This window comes from Zychaea mexicana (genome assembly GCF_025766255.1).
Source record: "Zychaea mexicana strain RSA 1403 chromosome Unknown BDB00scaffold_114, whole genome shotgun sequence".
Lineage (NCBI taxonomy): Eukaryota > Fungi > Mucoromycota > Mucoromycetes > Mucorales > Lichtheimiaceae > Zychaea > Zychaea mexicana.
The window spans coordinates 55,124-76,952 of NW_026516777.1; the positions used below are offsets into that span (position 1 = coordinate 55,124).

The following is a 21,829-nucleotide window of genomic DNA, read 5'->3' on the forward strand; positions in this document are numbered from 1 at the left end:
ATTTAAGACAATGAATATGAAACCCACGCCCAAGAGAGAAAATTGAAGCATGGCTGTGCTAGAGCATCCATTTTCTTATTCGGATTCTTTTAATCATCTCTACTTTTAACATATAACAGTTTCTCAATTATATACAATGCCAGCATTACGACGACCTTCAAAGACTATGTATGACTTTATTGTCATTGGCGGCGGTTCCGGTGGTCTGGCTGCAGCACGACGAGCCAGCAGTCTCTATGGAGCGCGCGTTGCCATCGTTGAAGCACACGGCAAGCTCGGAGGCACGTGCGTCAACGTTGGATGTGTGCCGAAGAAGATCATGTGGAACACTGCCACAATTGCCGAATCACTGCACGATGCGCCTGGCTTTGGTTTCCAATTGAACGATCCCTGTGCCCCAGTCGACTGGCGAGTGCTGAAAGGCAAGCGCGATGCCTACATCAAACGCCTAAACGGTATCTACGAAAGCAACCTCGAGAAGGCCAAGGTCGAGCACATCCATGGCACAGCCGAGTTTGTCAACAGCCATACAATCCGTGTGCGAGAGTCACCCGACGACGCAGGTGTGGAGATGGTGGCTACAAATATCCTGATTGCTACGGGTGGGCATGCCGTTATTCCAGAAGTGCCTGGCGCTGAACTGGGCATTGATTCGGATGGCTTCTTTGCGCTCGAGCACCAGCCCAAACGTGTGGCTGTCGTTGGCACTGGCTACATTGGCATTGAGATTGCCGGTATCTTTAACGAGCTCGGCAGCACAGTCACCGTGTATTCGCGCTCAAAGCAGATCTTGCGCAAGTTTGATCCGGTCATTCACGAAAACATGTTGGAAGAAATGCAAAAGAGCGGCATCGGGTTTGTCCAAGATGCCGACGTGACCGCCTTGGAAAAGACAGAAAATGGCATTTGCGTCAAGAGCAACCAGGCGCCTGTTGAAGTCGACTGCGTTCTCTGGGCTGTTGGCCGTGTGCCCAATGTGCAAAAACTCAACCTACCGGTAGCCAACGTGGAGACGACTCGCCGCAATTTCATCAAGGTGGACAAGTTCCAAAACACAAGTCAGGAAGGTATCTATGCGCTTGGCGATTGCGTAGGCAAGTTCGAATTGACCCCAGGTTCGTAGTTTATCCCTCTCTTCTTCTTTTTCTTCTCATTGTGCATACGCTGAGTAACCGAGGACATTGTTCTTTAGTGGCCATTGCTGCGGGTCGACGACTTGCTGACCGCCTCTTTGGCTCGACTAATGCGTTCCTTGAATACGAGAACATTCCTACCGTCTTGTTTGGTCACCCGACTGCAGGTTCCATTGGCTTGAGCGAAGCCGAGGCCCGTGAGAAGTACGGAGATCAAGTCAAGGTTTATAACACGAAATTCACAAACTTGTATTACGCGTTGTTGGATCGTAAGCAAGCGAACGCATTCAAGCTGGTTGTTCAAGGGCCCGACGAAAAGGTCGTCGGCTTGCATCTATTTGGCAAAGGCACGGATGAAATGCTGCAAGGTTTTGGTGTGGCCATCAAGTAAGTATTCTTTTCAACTGATATACTTTGATATTTTCTTGAAGAAAGCAGTGTGCAGTACTATTACTATTTCCGCGCACGTCGTACTCATGACCCTCGTCATCTTGTTATAGAATGGGTGCTACCAAGGCAGACTTTGATAACTGTGTTGCTATCCATCCTACTGCGGGTGAAGAGCTGGTAAATATTCATTATACCGAGACTACCAAACACATCCTTCATCTTTGCTAATCACCGCTACTTTTTATGTTCTCACATTAGGTCACACTCGTTTAAAAGCCATGGCCTTTTTTTGTTATCAAAGTATCAAATAACAGACGACTTACAACATGCAGCAAGCTTAAAACAAAGTTAACTCTTCTAATCCCTTACAAACAAAAACTTGTTGCATCGATTGTTGTACATGATCACAGAACTCGCGTTGCACACGTACATTATCGAGTATTTTTCCTTACCCAAAGTAAAAGTGAATGTTGAAATTGGTCCGAAATAGGCAATTCTGTGATGGGCGATGGGAATCGAAGCGAGTGGACGCTACTCGTTCTGCCCTATGTTTGATCAGCAGTTTTTTTTCTTTCTCTCATTGACTCGCGCATGTGTCGAGAGAAGAGGCATCAATGGGCACTTCATCGATGGAGTGGACTGAGAGAAGAAATTGAGTAGGGATTTCGTCTTCATGTGCGCATGTGCTTTTATGCACCCAGCATAATAACTGATGTCAACCTAGTGCTCCACTCCTAAACTGTGACTCAGGTTACGTTATGATTTGATTGCCATAACGACGACGTCGAAACAAATGAAAGATGACTCGACATGTGCGTGCTATCACTGCTGCTGTATGGGAACTAACGGAAAGAAATGTCATGGCCCACAAAAGAGAAAAGAGAGAAAGCTTTGTGTGCAATGTCAAAACGAGGTTGTTGAGTTGTTCTGTGGAAAAGGGAACGGTTTCTTATGTAAGTCGGGTTATTAAGTGATGATGATTTGAGTTAGTGCTAGGTAGCAAGCGCTTGTATAAAGTGGCTGGCCCCTCTCTCGCCCCCACCACGCCCAGCACCTGTGGCACATTGATCCGTGAACGGAAGGCTTTAAAAGAGAGTAGAAGTCTTCGATTTGTACACCTGTTCTTCTTCGATCTTTCTATAAAGCGCGTGTGGGGAAGGGGGTGCAACCACACACACACGGGGTAAATACAAGTGCATCAATCGGCGTATTATTGGAATGGGAAAAGTTACGATGAGTGGACGACGTCGTGATAGCATTGATGACAGATGAGGTTCGAAAGAGCAGTAAGCAGCAGGAGTAGTAGCAAGTGGGAATTAATATGTCTTGCATATGATTTAACAAAAACGAAAATTGCTTCTTGTGGTAAAAGCTAGGTAGAAGAATCGGTTAATTCATGCGGAATTTAGGCGAAAAAAGCAAAATCAAAACGCTTCGGGCTGTGAGTGAGTGAGTGTGTGTGTGTGTGCGAATGCAAAAATTAAAGTGATCACCATCGTAGCACAGCTACTTTGTCGTGTCTCCACTCACACCAGTTATTTCACACACACACACACATGCATCCGCAGATGCACGCACACAACTTTTCATATAAGGGCACCTTTCCATTCATATAAAAGCGGCCATCCTAATTCTGATCTCTCGGTCCCTGTTTTCTTCTTTTGCTTTTCCGCTGGGTTTCCCGCTACACTTTATTTTCTCTTCTTCAGGCCTATTTTTTTCTACACCTTACACGATATATATAGAAAGAGAGAAAAAAAAAATCAACAAGCCCGTCATGAAGTACATGTCATTGATAGCCACCCTCGTTTCCTGCTTTGGTGGTTTCTTATTCGGTTATGATATTGGTGTCATCAGCGGTAAATGATACATGTTCTGAACTTGGTGCTGCATTGTCAGTAAAATCACATTATAAAGTTCGAAAACTTCAACTATGATTGCCGTATTTCTATTAAATAGGTGTGTTGGCAATGCCAACGTTCCCCTCCTATTTTGGCTTTGCCGAAGGAGGCGCCGATCACATTGCTCAAGTCAAAGGTGATGTTGTAGCATTGCTTCAGGCTGGTTGCTGCGCTGGTGCTTTGTTGATCAACTTTTTTGCTGGTACTGTACATCGAAACGTAGTAGTGATATGGTAGTACAAGGTAGCAGAGCCCGCATGAAAGCTTACATTTATACCCTTTTCTTTATTCTATTTGCACAATCCTTCCCGCTACTACGCAACATATTAGATCCTTACGGCCGTAAGCTCGCCATTATAGTATCATCGGTCATTTTCATTGTTGGAGGTATTCTGCAAGCTGTAGCACAGAACCTCGCAACCATGATGGCAGGTCGATTTGTAGCCGGATGTAAGTTTGTGATTACGTAACATAAAGAGCATAAAGCAATTATGCTGTTTCTAACCGTACGCACCCTATTTTTAGTCGGTGTTGGCGCGTGTTCCATGTTGGTTCCCATGTACATTGCTGAGATCTCTCCCAGAAAACTTCGCGGTCGTCTCGGTACTTTATGGCAATTTTTGATTGTGCTGGGTATTATGATGTCTTACTGGTAAGTGCATAGAATGCCGTTATGTACGAGCCATAGTAGGTACAGCAACCTATACTAACTTGTACACTTGACTCATAATTTTCTAAGGGTCGATTACGGTTGTGTACGTCACATCCCCGAGGGCGATAAACAATGGCGTACCGCCCTTGGTATCCAAATCGTCCCCGGTGGCATCTTGCTCATTGGCATGTTCTTTTTGCCCGAGTCTCTGCGTTGGTTGGCATTAAAGTAAGTTAAATTCTCTCTTTTTTTCTTTTGGTCGGCAAGCTTGTAAAATATGCCCTCAAGTATCTATACTCATAATCGAATCAAGGAACCGATATGAAAAAGTTTTGAAAGAACTGTGCTTCCTTCGCGATGGCAAGGAAGATGACCCAGAAATCCAGGAAGAATTGCAAGAAATCCGTCAAGCTGTTGAGTTGGAACTCGAAGGTCGAAAAAGCCGCTGGTCTGAGCTACTTGTTCCAAACAACTTGCGTCGGTTGTTCATTGGTGTATGGTTACAGATCTTCCAGCAGTGGACTGGCACAAACGCTGTTGTAAGTTTTTTTTTATGAATAACCAGCTTCTCCATACTCTTTAAACGTTCTTTATAACACGAGACTGATAAGGAAGATGGACATTTAGAACTACTATGCACCAGACATTTTCCGAACGGTTGGTCTTTCGGAAAACAACACGGATATCCTAGCAACTGGTGTCTACGGTACGCTCTTACGTTTCTCGATAAAATTTTAGCTACAAAATCTCCTCTTATATACTCATGGTCTGCTTATAGGTATTGTCAAGGCTGTCTTTGTTATCGTCGCCTTCTTTATGATTGACGCACGCTTCGGTCGTCGACAAACATTGATGATTGGTTCCGTCTTTATGATGGTTGCGTTCTTTATTTTGGCTGGTATGGTACTGGGCATTCAACGTGACAATGGCGGTGTCTCGGGTGATATTTCATATGTCGATGCCAAGGGTTACGTTGCCATTGTGATGATTTATATCTTTGCTGTTGGGTAAGTGATCATAGTCCCTACTACTACATACTACAAGATACTTCGTGCTCCTATACATAATCTTCAGAACAACTTATTCATATGATACTAAACGATAAATTACGCTGACTTTAGATACGAGTTCTCTTGGGGGTAAGCAGTACTGAACAATCATGGAATAACGTCTTTTAACTTCGCGTGAATCATTGACAAATTTCTTAAATTTCTATATCAGCCCTGTTGTCTGGGTCGTCTGCTCCGAAATCTTCCCTACTCGTATTCGTGCCATGTGTTTGTCCATTACTACTGGTAAGATAAAAAACAACATGAGCATACTTTTCTATGTTGATCTAACACGTAATCACTGCCTTGTGCTTTTGTATAATTCATGACTGTGCCAGCATTCAACTGGGTAAGTTGAACAAGTAATATTTAAGGAGAGGTGATGCGATGCCGGACAACATTTTTATTAACTATTTGTCTTATCATGACATTACAACTAGGCTATGAACGCCACCATTGCCAAAGTAACACCTATTATGATGCAAAACATCACGTACGGCACTTACTTTTTCTTTGGCGTCTGCGCTATCGTCATGGGCACTTTCACATACGTTCTCGTTCCGGAGACAAGAGGGCGATCTTTGGAGGAAATGGAAGAGGTGTTTTCTGGAAGCGTTTTTGCATTCAAAGATACATACGTCTGGCGTCCAGAAAAGAAAAACGATAAGGTTGCAAATGCTGAAGAGGGTATCGATAATAGCAATGACAATAAGCCGTAATTATGTATTTATAATATAGTTTTGTAATCTTAAAAATAATATTAAAGGTATTTTTATTATAAATGTCCACCCAATCATACTGTGCTGGCCGACTCATTAAAAATAGCAGTGCTATGATCATATTGTCCTTTCGACGGTTTAACGTTTTCGGGTCGCAGTATAATTACTATATTACACTTTTTTTCCCCAAAAGAAAGTATAGTGTACGCTGGATAATATATGTAATAATGTGAAGATATCTAAAGCTATAAGAGGCTATTTTACAATGGAAACGAGAACTCATACTGATTGTCTTCCAGGAAGCTTGAGAATTGAAAGTACAAATTTTGGCTAAGGTTTAAGAGCCGTTCTTAATCATGGCTCTGTAGGCATTGTAATGATTCAATCTATTATGACAGAGAGCGAATATGGTCACAACACAGGAAGGCTGGCTGACCTTGACTAGAGCTATTACTATTTGATTAATCTTACCACGTAGCTTACGGTTCCTATGTCTCAAACGCACAAGAGGGTGACCAGAATGGGTCTATGCTCCAGCAAAAACGTTCCGGCAGTGCACAACAGATAGTTAGGTATTACGCTAACTTATTAGCCACTGCTATTGATTATTGTTATTTACAATGAAGCGTATATCTTATCATATGTTCAAGTTCCTGGTAGTCGAAGGTAAGAAAGCAAAGCAAAGAACAACAAGGAGAGTCTGATCTTCTATGTCTAAATTTAATTGCAATATACACACTTGATATTCTCATACCAGCGTTCACCATTCTCTCAGTTGTACAGCAACTATAAACGTGGAGGCCTAATGGCGATAATCATATTATAGTACATAAACAAAGTTGATTTATTATCGAATAAGTGTCTCTTTTTGAGATATGCAGTTGATTACAAATGTACGGGGTGTGTGTATGAGTGAGTATGTGTGTTTTGCGTGTGTTTTGTTGAATGGGAAAAATGATTCTATGACTTTTGACGCTTGCCAAGCTTTTCTTGCTTAGCACCACCTTTTCGCTTGACGGAGGCTACAAGTTGTGCCAGCGACGAGTCCTTCTTCTTGGACTTTTTGTCATCTTCAGATTTGTCCTATAGCACGAATCATGCGTATTAATTTATACAGGTTCACCCAAGACAACCACTCCTCCTCCTCCTCCTCCTCCCAAACATAAAAAAGACAGATGCATGGTTTCTCTGTATTACCTTTGCAAATTTTGCGGATTCTTTCTTCCACTCGGCATCAGTCTGGCCCGTGTTATTCATCTTTTCTTGTCTTGTACTCAAAAGTTTCTTCATGCTCTTGGTCTTCTTGAACTGCGAGCTGGTAGGATCGATAGCGAATTGATGATTCTCGTGCAACGCGGCGAAACGAGGATCCTCCACATTGATCTCAAAGTCATCTTGAGCACCAGCAAGCTCGGCCATCTTCTTCTTGTTCTTTTTGCCCTTCTTTTTCTCTGCCTTTTCACGCTTGAGCACGTCTCGCATATCGAAACCTTCGCCCTTTTCATTGTCACCCATAAGCAACTCCAGTTCAGCCTTCTCTCGTGCTTCTTCTTCACGCTCTTCTTTGCTCTTGCCCTTCTTGCCCTTCTTATTCTTCTTCTCGGATTCTATTGAGCATAGACCATATGATTAACATGACGATACCTTGACAGGTAACCCCTCCCTCCACTGACTGTTGTGAACTTACTCTTTGACTTGGGTTCTTCTTTTTCTTCCATCTCTTCCATGGCTTCCTTGAAGAATGGATCGTTCTGAAGCTCTTCATCTTCTTCAGAACCTAGAACATTTGGAAACAAAACGATTCCAGTTAGATAACCGTCACATACGTTCCTATTGCAAAAACAGAATGTTTAGATTTACCTCCTTCTTCTTCGTCTTCCTCAGCATCACGTTCCGCCTGTCGTCGTTCCTTCTTTGCTTGTTTCCGCTCACGTTGCTTGCGCATGTATGTCTCAACGGTTGTTTCCTCCTTTACTTCAGCGGGATTCAGACGCTTGTTGACAGCTTCACTGGCAGCTTCGGTCAAACCAGGTGTGAATGTGACCTCCATATCACCTTCTTCTTCGTTTGTATGGTTGTCAAATGCTGAGTCTTCAACGTTATTGAGTAGTTTTCGATACTTTTCGCGTAGTGCATCTACATCTTCTTCATCATCTGATTCATCTTCGTCTGACGAAGCAAGATATGCAGCAAAATCCAGATCCCTCAAATCGTTCTCCGTAAAGTTGCGGCGAGTTAGTTCAAGACGGTGATGGTCATCCATATCCCAAGTCAACTTGACCTTGGTATGTTGCAGAGCCTATACACATGGATAAAAACATGATATTTCAGTCATCTTCTCGTTCACTTCCCGCTCCATCGTAATGACCATATGCTTTTTTTTTTGCTTACATCGGTCGAGAACTTTGCTGGTTTGTAATCTTCGGGTGCAAATGTACACACTTCCTTTGGCTCGTCGTCAAAGGTCATGTCATCGGGTATATAGCGCAAGTCGAAAAAGTTGGCACTAGCTTCGTATTCGTTGCCATCACATAACTGGTAAACTGCTTGAGCAGTTTGTACCGAATCGCACTCGATCACAGCATAATAGTACCTAATAAGCGCATTCGTCAGCGTACGAAACAATAACTCAACCCACACGCTCGCTAACACAAGTGAAACTTACTTTAGGCGATCCAACTGATACTTGCGAAGGGCATCCTGATCAAAATCTTCATCGTGTTCTTCGTCCTCTTCATTTTTCTTTGGATCTTTTTTGCTGGAATCCGTCTCCTTCTCGAACAACTCCTTTGGAGGGCCTTCCATTTCTTCACGGGCCATACGCTCCTTGCCAAATTCGGATGGATAAATAGCAACCTGCTTAATGACCGACGTTGTGGGTTTAAAAGCGTTCAAGACTTTTAGAATATCGATGGCTCTAATTTTGTCCCAGTCCATATTGACAGCCGCAATTCGGTACGTAGCGTCGCCTGTTGGAACCTATCAATATATTCACAGATTGCTTAGTCTCTTTTCCTCTTCCTTTTGGAAATATTTTAATTATTTACCTCTACTTCAGGCTCTAAATCTTCGTCGCTATACGCTTCATCGTCCGTCGATTCGTCAGATGACTCAATGACACCTTGACCACGCATAGGATCGTATCGAGGCTTACGTGCCTTTGCAACAATAGGTATCTTTTCGTCTTCTAAATTGCCTTCATCCTCTGCGAGCTCGCGTTCTAGTTCCTCCAATGTTTTTTCTTCTTCTTCGTCGGACTCTTCTTCGTCTTCGATTTCATAGAAACGCTTAAGCTCGTTCTCGGCCGTCTGAGGTGCGATAGGACGACCGTATCGATCCACCTTGGCTTATGTGTGTAGTTTGTGGGTTAGTTCAATATTCTTTCTTACACCAATGTATACACAGATACACGCAATGACAATAGCTCAAGGCATATGTGTCTGTGCAAATACACAGAAACAACTTACGTTGTTCGGCAAATTCGCTCGATTTTAGCATGGACGAGAATCGATTGTCGATCGTGACCTTGGCGTCCTTTCTTCTGGGACGCTTGAAGCGAGGGTCATTGTGGACGTGGGCGAAACGAGGATCGTCCGTAATCTTTTCCAAGGGTTGATCAAAGGTGGGCTTCTTGCCTTTGCCTTTGTCTTTGTTATTTTTTGGCATGTTCTTTGCGATAAGTAAGAAAAAAAGGCACTACTTTTCGGATTTGCCAAAAAAACATTTTTTTTTTTCTCAACAAGCGGGCTTGAATTTTGCAAAGTGACACAAGCTCGAAAAATGATTTGACCAGCGGGGCTGTCAAAACGTAAGAAATGGGCCATGGCATCCTGGCATGACGGATCATTGGTTTGCTTTTCTCTGTTTAAAGAGCCAATACATACGAATTGGTTATGCAGACATCAGCTTTTCAGCTGTCATCTTCAAAGGACAAACTATCATGGAAAATGGAGTCGTGCAACAAAAAAGAAGAATTTGTGTTTACCATCAGTCCAGGATATCAAGCGTATCAATCACTAGAAAAAACTTCAGAGCGTCTTGTATTACCCCACTGTCATCAAAGAAGGTTCCTTCGACCGCTGTGCTCGACCCCCACCAGTCAGCAATCCAAGAGTGTTATTGTTGTAGAAACGAAAATTGACTAAGGGTTTAGAATGCCACAGAAGAAGCTAATCTGCATTAAAGACCCACATATCGTTCAAAAACGAGTGTATACTATGATTCAAAAGTATCAATGTTGATTTGATGTTTTTGTCTCAACGAGCAAAAATGAAATTCATAGACGCAGCTCAACTTTTGCTACTGCACCTTGCTGCGAAAACATGATCGTGAGGGAGAAGAAGTTACGAATGACCTCCTCGCGGGAAGCAGCGCACCAACGGACGTATTTCTGGAATACAAGTTGTTGTTAGTGATCATGCTTTCTGATAAATGGTGATCCACATCCTGTATGAAGCAAATAGATAGTTGTCGTACTTGTCTGGGACACTTGTTTCTGTGCAGAAAACTTTGGTACATACCATATAAGCCGTTCGTTCCATACTAGGGACGGACACGAGTTTTCTTCCATCTTAATATAATGTTTTATTATTGTCGAGAACGCGTGGCCCGGCAAGATGGCGCTTTGTATTGTACTTGTAGCATTTTGCCAAGTCAAAGGGCAAGATCGGCATTTTCATGTTTGTACTGGAAAAACAAAAGTGCTTGGGATACCTGAGGGAGGACATTGTTATCTTTAGTAGACAATAAAAGCATAAAGTAAACTGCAATTTCTTCGTTGGTCTCGCAATAAGTATTCTTTACATAGTTAAAATGGTGCATGCTATCCTATGATGGAAACGTGCCAGAAAGAAGAGATAAAGCCGCACGGTGCTCGGAAGAGCCTTTTGTCTAGGCTTTGGAAAATGGTATGGCTAATGTATGTATATACTGTATATGCTGTCACTCTGATACGTGCTGTTGCTCCAAAATGTGTGTAGAGCCACGATAGGCGTTACATGATGATTTGCAAGACGCTGTTTCCTGGGAAAGGCCTTTTCGCCATGGCTGAGCTAAACCGGTTACGCCTGCTCCAAGTACCCTTATGCATATCGTGCTTATCCTTGCTCTTTTATAAAAATACCATGCAGCTTAAGGTAATCATTAGAGAGGTCAAAGTAAAACAGAAAGTTTTAGCTTCTAATATTTACTGATACTGTTCGACCATTGTAAGTAAGGCGGTTCCGAAGGACATGTGCGTCCAAATGCAATGCTGAGACACCTTATAGGCTAAGAACCGTCCTGAGATATACATATGATAGATAGTTGGCCATAAAAGCAAAAAACCCATGGCGTATACTCATATCCAGATATATCATAATAATAAAATCCAGGACCTTTCGAATGGTTGTGGCCTTATTAGCAGATCATTACTGTATGTAACAGTATGTTTATTGGTAAACGAGTAACATCACTTGGGATAGTATCTCTTGTCATTTTTTACAAAGTGTGGCATATATGCTCTTCTACAACGTAAAGCAGCATATTACCCTTAATTTCAGCTAGTGACATGCTCAACAAAAAACCATACACAGCTTGAAGTAGATATGTACAGTCGACGTTTAGCAGTAATATCGCAGCGCCTTCTCGACGACCCGACAGCGGTTTGTCTGCGCGTTGACAAGTTTCCAGAAGCTGACATGTAGCTGGGCCCGCTCGTAAAACATTCCAACGACCACAACGCTTCGTTGTTGAAAGAGCTATAAAAGTCGAGCAGCTTTTGGCAATCAGCCTTGTTGGACGAGGTAGCGTTAGCAACAGCCATGACAGCTTCGGCAACGGTTAAAAAACGGCCAAAGAAACAAAATTGTATATGTTGTCATAGCTTCCAATAACAGCAGTAGCATTGTTAATCTCTCCGTATAATAAATTTTATAAAAAAGGTGAGCGGTTGTAAAAGTATACACAAAGGGAACACATTGCGTACCCGTACGAACGAGTCAGATAAAGATCACCACAGACATAGCATTACGTCAGTGTTATTAATCCAGTCAGTGCGTCCTTTGGATCGCTTTTGTAGATAATACACATGTCGCTTTACGACTGTTGAGTACTGTATACAAATCGAACGTGAGCACCTTCTAGATAACGCTGACAGTAAATTGGGACGCACCATGTTTATCAAGATCACAATGCGATCAGATACCGAAAGCTAATCGTACACTCGCAGTCCATACACATCATTTTCCTTTGATATTCCCCCCCCCCATTCCATCGTTAGCCGTTATCCTTTCCCCTCCTCATGTCTTTCCAACTCATATCGTATCTCTAAAGAAAACTTTGTCTATAATAAAAAAGCAAAAAGAACCCATGAAAACAAAATAACAGAAGCAGATAGATTTACATTGCAGAAGCCAGCAAGTTGTTACTTTATTTTGTCAAAACAAAAGAGAAACCGTTTTTTTTTGTCTTTGTAGTAAATACGATTTTTACTTCTTGGTGGTCTGAGCCTTCAAGACCTTCTTGACGATCTTCTGCTCCTCAACAAGGAAGGCACGGACGATACGGCTGCGGACGCAGTGCGAGCAGCGCGAACCACCATAGGCACGGCTGACGCTCTTTTGGGTCTTCGAGACCTGGGAGTACTCACGGGGGCGGAGAGCCTTGAGCTATAAAATGTGCGTGAATAAAAGAAACAAGGACAACAGTTTATTATTAGTTTCTGTTTTTTGCTTTTTCGAAATCCACACACGCAATCCAAAGTGTCAATTAAATACGTACGCCGGGAAGAGCAACACCACAATCGCCACAGCGGGGAGCCTTGACGGGCTTCTTCTGGTATTGGTAGACGAGCTTACCACCTAATCGAAGAAAGAAAAAAAAAGGGGGGGGTGAAAAGAAAAAATTTGAATTAATTTTCAAATGAGGCAAGGTTCGTTGGGTCGAGGTAGAGTAGTCGATCGTCAAATTATTTTGATCTGTCGTAATTGGAGAAAAAAGGGAACGATTGAATTACCAGGAGTCTTGACGACCTTGACTCGGTTGGAGCGGGTGTTGTACGAAAGGCGACGTCTGTACGTGAGTCTCTGGGCCATTTCAAAGAACTAGTTGTTCATGTGGGGGCAACATGGGAGGGAAAATGAATCAGTACGCAATGTTAATTTTCCATTATTTCGATCCATCCATCCATCTATCTATCCGTATTATCCATCCATCCATCCACAAGGCATATGGACGGTCTACTCGCTCTCTTTCCTTTGCTCCAATCTTTCCCTTTGTTTCCCACTACCACACCCATCATTACACATCATCTACATACCGGTTACGGAAAGGGAGGAACGTCAGTTGCCCACCAGCGGCAGTAATTTTACCTTGCGGGCTTCCGCCCGTGAAGACGCGAATTTCCTTTTTCGGATGGAGCACCAAGTTTTGGCTCTGGGCTGCTTTTCCATTCTATCCTCACCTCTCATATTTTATATGCACGTGACTTGAAATGAAAACCGACGCAATAATTTTATTGCGCGCCTAACCTTTGTTCCTGGTTGCTACCAAAAACCCTCCTTGACTTTTATTTGTTTTAGCACAGAGGCCGCGCCAAAGAAAAAAGATAAGCGATTAGCTAGCATATTCGTATTAATCAAGCATAAGCAACAACGCGAGCGACCATGACCCATTATTTATTATCGATATGTGTTTTACAAGCTCCATAATTACCAATAAAAACAAAAAGGTATGCCTATTTTCTAGCGTTGCAAATACATATCTAGTGGCAGCTACTCTTGCTACAACTACAAGCTTCAGCTTAATAATCACATGCACGAGTGTGACAACGTTGTTCATACCATCCATCGAAAGTTGTTCTTTGGAATGAATATGGTGGTCGGATGATAGCAAGATAATATAATAGAACTTTGTTAAGCTCTGTGTGATGCACATGAAGCATACATGATGACCAACAGATCAGTAGAATACCTAAAACAGTGGGTTGAGACTTGAAATGATGGGTATGGTGATGAATCATCATCACTGGTGTTGCGACTGCAAATCGTGACCAACCAACCCGAAAGAGGAGGCAACCTATTTGGATACATGTATAAAGTGCTATCAATGGCTCTCATTGTGGGACCATCTGTTCTTTGGCTATGAGGGGTTGAAATCCTCCGTAGCATCCGACAACATTCTGGTTCCTTGACAAAAGCAGTCATTGTCCATGTAACAAAAGAGGTATCATACACGCTCACATTATGGTACGTGTTGTTGTAAAAGTGCCGCCTTTTTTTTTTTTTTTTACTCGGCGATCCGATTCCACGTTTCTAACTTGGTTGGAATCTCTACGTTGTGTACTTCGATACACAGGGGCTACTGTTGGTGTGAAAGAGAAAAAGGAAAGCGTAATTGCTCATCCTTCACCATCACAGACAGTGATTAAGGATGGTGTGCATCATCATCAACGTACATGGTGCATAGCTCTGTGCTCTCTTGCTTGCCCATGATCACTGCCACTGTGTAGAGTCTGTGATGGAACGAGAACATTTCTCTTCTTGGTGAAGATTCTACCATGTGTTCCAAATATGGACATATCGAAATGCCTTAAAAGTTATGCTGCAGCCGCACCGTCACCCCAACTAGGATGCTATGTGACTGATACATTATTCGCATATCGATCTTTGTCATGTAGAAGCAGCATAGTCATATTGTTACTACCAAAAGAGACATTCCATCTGTTTTGTAACTGAGAAGAACGAAAGCACAGATGCAGCGCCGGGGAACCGACCTGAAAAGGGTAATCGCATCAAAAAAACAGTCAAAAAGCTGATGCAGAAATGCAGTGCGGCACCACCAGCAGAAGCACTTTAAGTTTGTATGAACCTGAAACTAGCAAGGCTATTGTAGAGAGAGAGAGGATTCTAGCCCTTCCTTTATCATCGCCCCCGCGGCGTTGACTTTTGAGTAAGAGGAAAAGGCCTGGTTTCTGACAAACAGCAGCCCACACCACATTGATGTCATGTGTTACCTTCTTTGTTGTTGCCGCTGCTTGGGGAAATTATTTGATCGGGATCTGTAATTGCCGCCTGTTGTTGTTGTTGTTGCTGCTGCTTAAATCATAGTTTCGTCGATGCCAGACTAAAAAAAGGTGCTAACGAAACCTTATGCTGTCGTTGATGTTGATAACATATTGCTACTTTTTACTACTACTAGTGATATATACTTGACAGGAAGAAAAAGCCGAGGTAGTTTTTTCTTTCGAGGAGGGGGAGGGGGAGACTGGGGATTCAGGGGGGTGACGGATGATGACTCTTGAAAGAGCGGAACGATAGATGAACCGATTTTTTTTTTTTTCATGACTGACGCCATTCATACCTTTTACGGCCTCGTATGGTACGATTTTGGCCAAAGAAGCAAACAGGTTGTTGCGAGTACCTGGTGGCAGCGATAGGATTTTCGAATTTGATCGCTGCTACTAGAAAATATCACACATATCACTTTATCGGTTTTTCAACCGTCGTGATTTGTTTCAGGCCGTGTGAGCATGAAGTACAAGCGCAGCAGTGCGTACCCACTGTCAAGTTTAATATAACAGAAAGGGAACACGTCGAACGCGCCTTCTCTCAGAGCGACGACGACCGGAGCTGCTTAGTAATACCTGGTCTCTGCATGCGCGCTCAGAGGATGGAATGAGACATGTCTCGATCGAGAGAGAGAGAGAGAGAGAGAGAGGTGTATGGTGGTGGTCTATAAAAGGAATGTATTAGTAGGCGTTGCCCATCATCAACACGCAGCACACCACACGCTGTACGACGGGCATGTGCAACCTCATGTGGCAAAGGAAACGAGCGCTGGTCGGCCCGTCTCTCTTGCCTTGGTTGGGTTGGTGTGAAAAAAAAAGAACCAGGTGCAGGCAGGCCCAAAACTCAGCTTAGGGTTGAGCACTGGCCCCAAACCATACCCAAAAACTCCTTATTCTTTGTCGTTCCCTCAATTTCCTTTCGCTCGCTCGCTCTCTCTCTCTTTCTCTCACTCACTCACTCACTCACATATTTCTTTCTTCTTTTCTCTCTCTTTCTCTCTCTCATACATCACACACACACTCTTCTTTTTCATATTCTTCCCCCTTTCCTACTACAACACCATGGAATTCGAAGATATTGTCGACATGGACTGGTTGAACTCCAACACAACCACCGACGAAAGTCTCCTGACCTCCTCATCCTCGCCCTCAATGGCTCCGATCAAGAGTGAGCCACTCCACGCATTCTCTCCATCCGCCGCCTTATCCGATTACTGTCACGACTCGCTTTACGGCTTCTCTGATCAGCCAATCATGTGGCGAAATGACTTTCCCTCCACCGATCTAGACATGCTGGAGGCCACACCGTGTAGCCCCGCGTCCTCTTCACTGCCCGATAAGCAGGAGTCGTCGCAGCAACGGCAGGAGAAAAATGTCGCTGCAGTAGCACCAGCACAACCACCCATTGCACCCATGTCTGAATTGGTCATGCCAAGCACAGAACATATCAAGCAACTGATTGAGATTGCCAAACGACATCTTGCGCTGCGTGAACAGCAGCAACAAGAAGAAAATCCAAAGCAAGAACAACAACAGCAACAACAGCAGCCACAGGCGCAGGAGAAGCAGCAGCAGCAGCAGCAGCATGTCATAAAGCAGGAGGAACCGGAAAAGGCACAAGAAATTTCACAGCAGTCCGGGGACCTGCAGCGACTTTACAATGAAACGGCGCCCATGTCTTTCTTTGTTCATCCTACCGCGGTTTCTACTGTTCCTGACACCGTTGCACCTGAGTCACTGATGAAGTCTTCTTCTCCCACACCCGCCAGCACCAGCACCAGCACCAGCACGACCCGTACTACTACTACTACCGCCGCCGCCGCCGCCGCAATGCCTGATTCACCCAGAGACGAAAGGGCGTTTTCGCCGTCGCCACCACCGACCTCAGCACCAGCACAAGCCTCGGCCAACCGACGAGCATCCAGCGTGTCGCTTGCAGGAGGATTGACGGACGAGGCAATGACACTTGAAGCATATGCGGTATCTGATGGGATCGATATCAAGAAGCTCACACCCAAAGAACGCCGACAACTGCGCAACAAGATCTCGGCACGCAATTTCCGAGTCCGAAGAAAAGGTAATAGATAATCAACTTGAAAGGGGAGAGGGGGGCCCTTCTTACCAAGCCAAGCCAAGCAACTTTTTGGACTCACTGATCTCGTTTACATTTAGAATACATCAACACGCTTGAAGCACAAGTGGATGAGCACAAGAAGCACGCTGAACGGCTGAAGACGCGGTTGGATGATGTGGAAGAAGAAAACAAGCAGCTGCGTCTTGAAGTGGATTCGCTGCGGCGACAGAACCAGCTCCTGCAGCAGCAGCAGCAGCCAAAGAGTAGTAGTAGTAGTAGTAACAGTGTCGTTGCAGGACCATCGTCGCCTGGATCGCCACGCGTGTCATCACCCATTCCAAAGCCAAATTTGAACAAGGACATCAGCATGCTCGGAAGCAAAGCCAGCGAGACCTATCGACACGACACGCGCATCTTGGTCTCCAACGCCGTCATGCCTGTGTGGGACTACGATCGGATCTTTACAGCTCAGCAACAACAACAACAACAACAACAGCAGCAGAAGCATGCCATCCTTAGCAGCAGCAGCAGCAGCACCACGCGTAAATCACAACAACAACAACAACAACAACAAATTCTGGCGCCGCCTGAGCAAGTCATGCATTTGGCCGGTTACATCCTGTCGATGTTTGTACAACTGCATGGCTCCTCTTCTGCTGCTACTACTACTACTACTACTACTACTACTTCCGCCACCGACGCATCGCATTCCTTGCTGGCATCATCATCATCACCTACGATTGTCGAGCTTAGTGAGAATGGCGAGGAACAAGTACAGATGAGCAGCAGCAGCAGCAGCAGTAACATATTTGATGCGCCGTTGTTGCCGGATGACCGTGATTTCAGCAGCGAGGATGCGTGGGAGAAAGCAACTGCAGTGCCACCAACGGCAGCTTCTCCTGCATACATGGAGTACCTTTATGACACTTTGATCATGTCGGCCTTGAGCTCCAATGCTCATACGGACAAGTCCTTCTGGTGGTGGGACACGCCTGCGTTTCATCAGTAAACAAAGAAAAAAATTTTTTTTTCCTTTCACCCTTTCTCCCTCTCTCCCTCTCTGTGTGTGTGTGCCCTCCCAAAGCCCCACCCCCTGAATCCTTAACCCACCCCCTTTATTTTGTACATAACAGCAGCATCATATAACAACAACATTCAACCCCATTAGCACTTTTCCTTCTTTTTTTTTTTTTTTTTACAAACGCAATTCACTTTTCCACTCTCACGAATAACAACAATTATTACAACAATCCATCACAAACAGTAACAAACACTCTTTGTGTGGCGATCGAAACAGTTTGGATCGATCTCCGTAAAACACACTGTTCCCAAACAACAACAACAACAACGAAAGTCACAACATACACAATCCCGTTTTTTTTTATTATATGGAATTCGTTATAATAATAAAGAGTTAAATTTGCAGAAAGAAAAAAAAAATAGGAAATAGTTACTTTTTTTTTTATTTTTACCGTCGTGATGATGGAGGTGGTAATGCTGATGCAATGAGGGATGGTGGTGCTGCCTTTAAGATGCGTGCTTTGACCGATAGGAAAAGGTCTATCTGCTCATCCGACATTGGGTTGTGTCGATCATACTCCCGCACGGCCAACTCGTACAGCTCGACGTTGTGGTCTGCCCACGCTTCGTGCAGCCGTCCCACAAATGTCAGTTCCGGACTCTGTCCACCGTCCGCTGCACAAAAGTACTGCATCCATGACCGGTCGTGTTGCATTTCCTTCCACTGCTTCAAGATCAACTGTGCCTGGATGCGCGCAAGAGCCACATGGCCAATCTGCTCCGTGTCGATATCGATCTGGTTGCGGTAATACCTCAGTACTTGACCGGTATGCGATATCACCGTTTCATACTGCTTGTCGTGGAAAAGGATACGTGCGATCTGGCCAATGCTGCGATAGTACTTTTCATCATACACATTGCGACCGATAACTTGTCTGTATATCTACTGGTCCCCGCCACCCCCGTTTCTTTCGTTTAGTTTTGATACTGTACTACATCTACATCACTGTCACACACTGATTGAAGCTAGTCTGTGTGTAGTACATGCCTCCAACGTATGCTCATATCGCTTTTTGTAAAGAATATCGGCCACTGTCAGCTGTAACCAACGGACGATTGGGTCATAGTCGATGCTATGCTCCACCAATCTCACCAAGCTGATCAGACATGCGATGGCTAATATTATCGATTTAGAGTTTTTTTTTCAAGTTGCGATTATTTGGAGAGAGAGAGAGAGAGAGAGAGAGAAAGAAAGACAAAGCACGCACCTTGCTCATAGCATCGTGCAGCTTCAGAAGCTTGCCATGCCATATGCAACGCAAGTGCTGCATCGATGTTTGCTACCGGCGATTTGACTTGGCATAATTGTTCTGCAATACGTTGAAACATTTCCAAGGGTCGGATATCGTCTGCATAAAAAAAAAATGTAGCGTGAATAGAACCATAACAACAAACCCGGTCGAAACAATCAAATACAAAAAAAAAGGGGGTCCGGTTTGGTTTGGGGGTCGAGGGTGGAAATAGATTACCTTGCATTTTGGGTCGAACCAACGCCCGTTCAGCCGCTTGCCAATCCTTTGCCAGTTGACATGCCATCGACGCATCCCGAAAAATGTAATCCAGCAAGGGTGCACCGTCGCGAAGCCCGGTAATAACAGGATGATGCTGGCCCCACACATACCACTTGCCCCAGAAACCGTAGAAAGTGACGTCCAATACATGGATACGTCGGTAAATCTCGAGTACACTTTGCTGTCGACCGAGTGCAATGACTCTGGCTCGTAGTAAGGCATTGCCGATTTGCTGTTGAATGGGTATCAAGTTGCGTATAGACTTGTCGTCAAGACTGGGTGTGTTGGTTATCATGGTCAGGAACGTTTCTATAAGCATTGTTAAAAAGCCATTCCCATTTTTTTTTTATCGTCATGAGTAACGTTAGTTACATTTGCATATTATGCACAAAACGGTGTGAAACCAAAAAAAAAAAAAAAGTTGACATGTGTTTCGCATACATGTCAAATTTGAGGGGAGAGAGGGGGGGGGACAATCGTTGGAAACTTTACCCATTGTAGGACATTGCAAAAAGAGAGCAATGAGAAAACTACTTGCAGCAATAAGAAACAGTACAATTATAACAGACATGGTGTGTAGGATAAGAAAAGAGATAAAAGAAAGACAAGCGTGCAAGTGGGAAAGAGTCAAGTGAACGAACTCGGTGTTCAACCAAATTCTGCAACTACTGCAAAAAGTGCTATACTGCTGACTGCTTTAGTTACTACTGTTGCTGCTATTATTATCCTACTGCTACTCTGCTACTGTTCATATTATTATTACTACTACTACTACTACTGCTGCTGCTGCGGCTGCTGGTACTGCTGGTACGTGTACACAACCGCATCATCAACATGTCACGTATCAAACTGCCGCTCCAGTCGATCCAATCGCTCTCGTAATGCATTTAATAAGCCGTGGTATTCATTCGGTCCGATATCATTCTGGGATCGAACAATCGTCGGAGGACTCCGCAGGAATCCGTTACTTTTGCTCGACGCTGGCGGTGGTACCATCGCACCCGCTGATGTTCCTTCTTCATCTTCTTGTTCACTTTGTCCTTGGCGATGATGATGTGGTAATGGTAACTCGGGTTCTTCTTCTTCTTCGTCTTCTTCGTCGTAATCCCTTTTATCTTCTGCTGCTATCGCCCGATGTTGTCTTTTTCCTGCCGTACGTTCCAACTTTTCAATCCGTTGCAAGATACTCTCAAAAGCCGCATCCATTTCCGTCATAAGTTCCTTTTGCGCCTCCTTGATCTGGTTACGCACCAAACCTTCAATCGTCGTGGAAGATGCTTGCAACGTCTGCATCAGTGTCGATGAGCGTCGGATTTGATCATCCAAAGTCGACTTTAAGGTTCGTGACGTTTCGATCGTTTCAAACAAATGCTCAAAGGGCTGTAAAAATTGCTGTCGTTGCAATGATCCAAACGAATTTGTCGTTGGCGTCTGAGGTGGGAGCGGGACGTCTCGTGCGGTTGTAGGCAATGCAGCAGTAGCCGGTTGTTGTTGTTGTTGTTGTTGTTGGTGATTATTATGATTACTACTATTACTGGTGTTGTTGCTACTGCTGCTGCTGCTATTGTTGGCACTGTTGCGTTGATACATGGGCGACGCCATGTAAGGATGATATGAAGACGTGGATGGATGTGCAGTGAGTGGCGGGTGTTGCTGAGAAGGAACGATCGGTGGGATGGCAAACTCTTGCTTGTTGCGTGGCGACATGCGTTGCGATGGCAGTTCGCGTTGTGATGGTAACGGTGCACGTGGAGACAACAATGGCGCAAGCGTATGGCCCGGATGCAGCATCCCCATGCGCGGTGCCTGGCTGGTCTGTGGTACCGAAGTGGACGGACCCTGCCCATAATAATATCCCTTGTGTTGATGATGTTGATGCTGATGTTGTCCATTCACCGCAAGATGCTGTGGATGATGCAAATGTGAATGCTGGCCTGGTTGCTGCGCGTGCCGTAGCGGATGATGCGCGCTCGGTAAAGGTGGAGCAAGGCCACCATGACTTGTTCCATTACCAAGTTGCTGCTGCTGCTGTTGTTGCTGTTGTTGCTGTTGCTGCTGCTGGAAAAAGTTCGAGTTGAGCGGGGCTGATTGAATCCCTAGTACTGGCTGGTTGGTGTACGATGGCGCGAAAATGGTCAAATGGCGTGTGTTCTTTCCTTGCTTTGATTGCAATCGTTTGGATAGCAGCGTGGACGTGCCGGCCGAGGATTGTGAGCTGACCGTGTGCAATGGTTTCGGCAAAACATTGCGAAGACTTTGACGCTTTTTGTTGGA

General features: G+C 44.4%; 7 protein-coding genes across 7 annotated transcripts; 3 read left to right on the plus strand and 4 right to left on the minus strand.

Moving 5' to 3' along the window:
- Nucleotides 1-124: 124 nt before the first annotated feature.
- BDB00DRAFT_942433 (glutathione-disulfide reductase) lies at nt 125-1,796 on the plus strand (the record flags this gene model as incomplete). The annotated part of the gene is made up of 4 exons (XM_053129401.1): nt 125-1,115; nt 1,193-1,520; nt 1,634-1,700; nt 1,782-1,796. Exons 1-4 carry the CDS (start codon nt 137-139, stop codon nt 1,794-1,796), a joined length of 1,389 nt encoding a protein of 462 aa, XP_052974469.1. The 5' UTR covers nt 125-136.
- A 1,697-nt stretch (nt 1,797-3,493) lies between these two features.
- On the plus strand, nt 3,494-5,844 carry BDB00DRAFT_964000 (general substrate transporter; the record flags this gene model as incomplete). Its single annotated transcript, XM_053129763.1, has 11 exons — nt 3,494-3,626; nt 3,755-3,874; nt 3,950-4,076; nt 4,164-4,304; nt 4,390-4,615; nt 4,704-4,782; nt 4,855-5,083; nt 5,198-5,215; nt 5,298-5,371; nt 5,464-5,474; nt 5,566-5,844. 11 exons carry the CDS (start codon nt 3,494-3,496, stop codon nt 5,842-5,844), a joined length of 1,437 nt encoding a protein of 478 aa, XP_052974470.1.
- A 1,807-nt stretch (nt 5,845-7,651) lies between these two features.
- On the minus strand, nt 7,652-9,510 carry BDB00DRAFT_884930 (uncharacterized protein; the record flags this gene model as incomplete). Its single annotated transcript, XM_053128368.1, has 5 exons — nt 7,652-8,143; nt 8,236-8,437; nt 8,510-8,823; nt 8,892-9,190; nt 9,312-9,510. The coding sequence occupies 5 exons, from the start codon at nt 9,508-9,510 to the stop codon at nt 7,652-7,654; spliced, it is 1,506 nt and encodes a 501-aa protein (XP_052974471.1).
- Nucleotides 9,511-12,311: 2,801 nt separating this feature from the next.
- Nucleotides 12,312-12,917, minus strand: BDB00DRAFT_877677 (60S ribosomal protein L34-B; the record flags this gene model as incomplete). Its single annotated transcript, XM_053127648.1, has 3 exons — nt 12,312-12,491; nt 12,604-12,683; nt 12,839-12,917. The coding sequence occupies 3 exons, from the start codon at nt 12,915-12,917 to the stop codon at nt 12,312-12,314; spliced, it is 339 nt and encodes a 112-aa protein (XP_052974472.1).
- A 2,793-nt stretch (nt 12,918-15,710) lies between these two features.
- BDB00DRAFT_61123 (uncharacterized protein) lies at nt 15,711-18,221 on the plus strand. Its single transcript, XM_053118023.1, has 3 exons — nt 15,711-16,967; nt 17,063-17,470; nt 17,516-18,221. The coding sequence occupies exons 1-3, from the start codon at nt 15,953-15,955 to the stop codon at nt 17,971-17,973; spliced, it is 1,881 nt and encodes a 626-aa protein (XP_052974473.1). The 5' UTR covers nt 15,711-15,952; the 3' UTR covers nt 17,974-18,221.
- Nucleotides 18,222-18,353: 132 nt separating this feature from the next.
- On the minus strand, nt 18,354-20,232 carry BDB00DRAFT_849353 (uncharacterized protein). The gene is made up of 5 exons (XM_053125369.1): nt 20,048-20,232; nt 19,514-19,864; nt 19,253-19,393; nt 19,033-19,160; nt 18,354-18,927 (listed from the first exon to the last, which is right to left on the minus strand). The coding sequence occupies exons 1-5, from the start codon at nt 20,124-20,126 to the stop codon at nt 18,433-18,435; spliced, it is 1,194 nt and encodes a 397-aa protein (XP_052974474.1). The 5' UTR covers nt 20,127-20,232; the 3' UTR covers nt 18,354-18,432.
- A 23-nt stretch (nt 20,233-20,255) lies between these two features.
- BDB00DRAFT_849355 (uncharacterized protein) lies at nt 20,256-21,615 on the minus strand. Its single transcript, XM_053125370.1, has one exon. The coding sequence runs from the start codon at nt 21,350-21,352 to the stop codon at nt 20,393-20,395; it is 960 nt and encodes a 319-aa protein (XP_052974475.1). The 5' UTR covers nt 21,353-21,615; the 3' UTR covers nt 20,256-20,392.
- Between the last annotated feature and the right edge of the window lie 214 nt (nt 21,616-21,829).

What these genes read in the sequence shown, in the direction of transcription:
- BDB00DRAFT_61123 (XM_053118023.1), top strand. Translation starts at nt 15,953, where the DNA reads ATGGAATTCGAAGATATTGTCGACATGGACTGGTTGAACTCCAACACA. An exon ending in TTTCCGAGTCCGAAGAAAAG is followed by an intron (nt 16,968 to 17,062) that starts GTAATAGATAAT and finishes GTTTACATTTAG; the next exon opens with AATACATCAACACGCTTGAA. An exon ending in ACAACAACAGCAGCAGAAGC is followed by an intron (nt 17,471 to 17,515) that starts ATGCCATCCTTA and finishes CGCGTAAATCAC; the next exon opens with AACAACAACAACAACAACAA.
- BDB00DRAFT_849355 (XM_053125370.1), bottom strand. Translation starts at nt 21,352, where the DNA reads ATGGGGATGCTGCATCCGGGCCATACGCTTGCGCCATTGTTGTCTCCA.
- BDB00DRAFT_849353 (XM_053125369.1), bottom strand. Translation starts at nt 20,126, where the DNA reads ATGTCTGTTATAATTGTACTGTTTCTTATTGCTGCAAGTAGTTTTCTC. An exon ending in TTTGCAATGTCCTACAATGG is followed by an intron (nt 19,865 to 20,047) that starts GTAAAGTTTCCA and finishes CAATGCTTATAG; the next exon opens with AAACGTTCCTGACCATGATA. An exon ending in GATATGAGCATACGTTGGAG is followed by an intron (nt 18,928 to 19,032) that starts GCATGTACTACA and finishes GGGGACCAGTAG; the next exon opens with ATATACAGACAAGTTATCGG.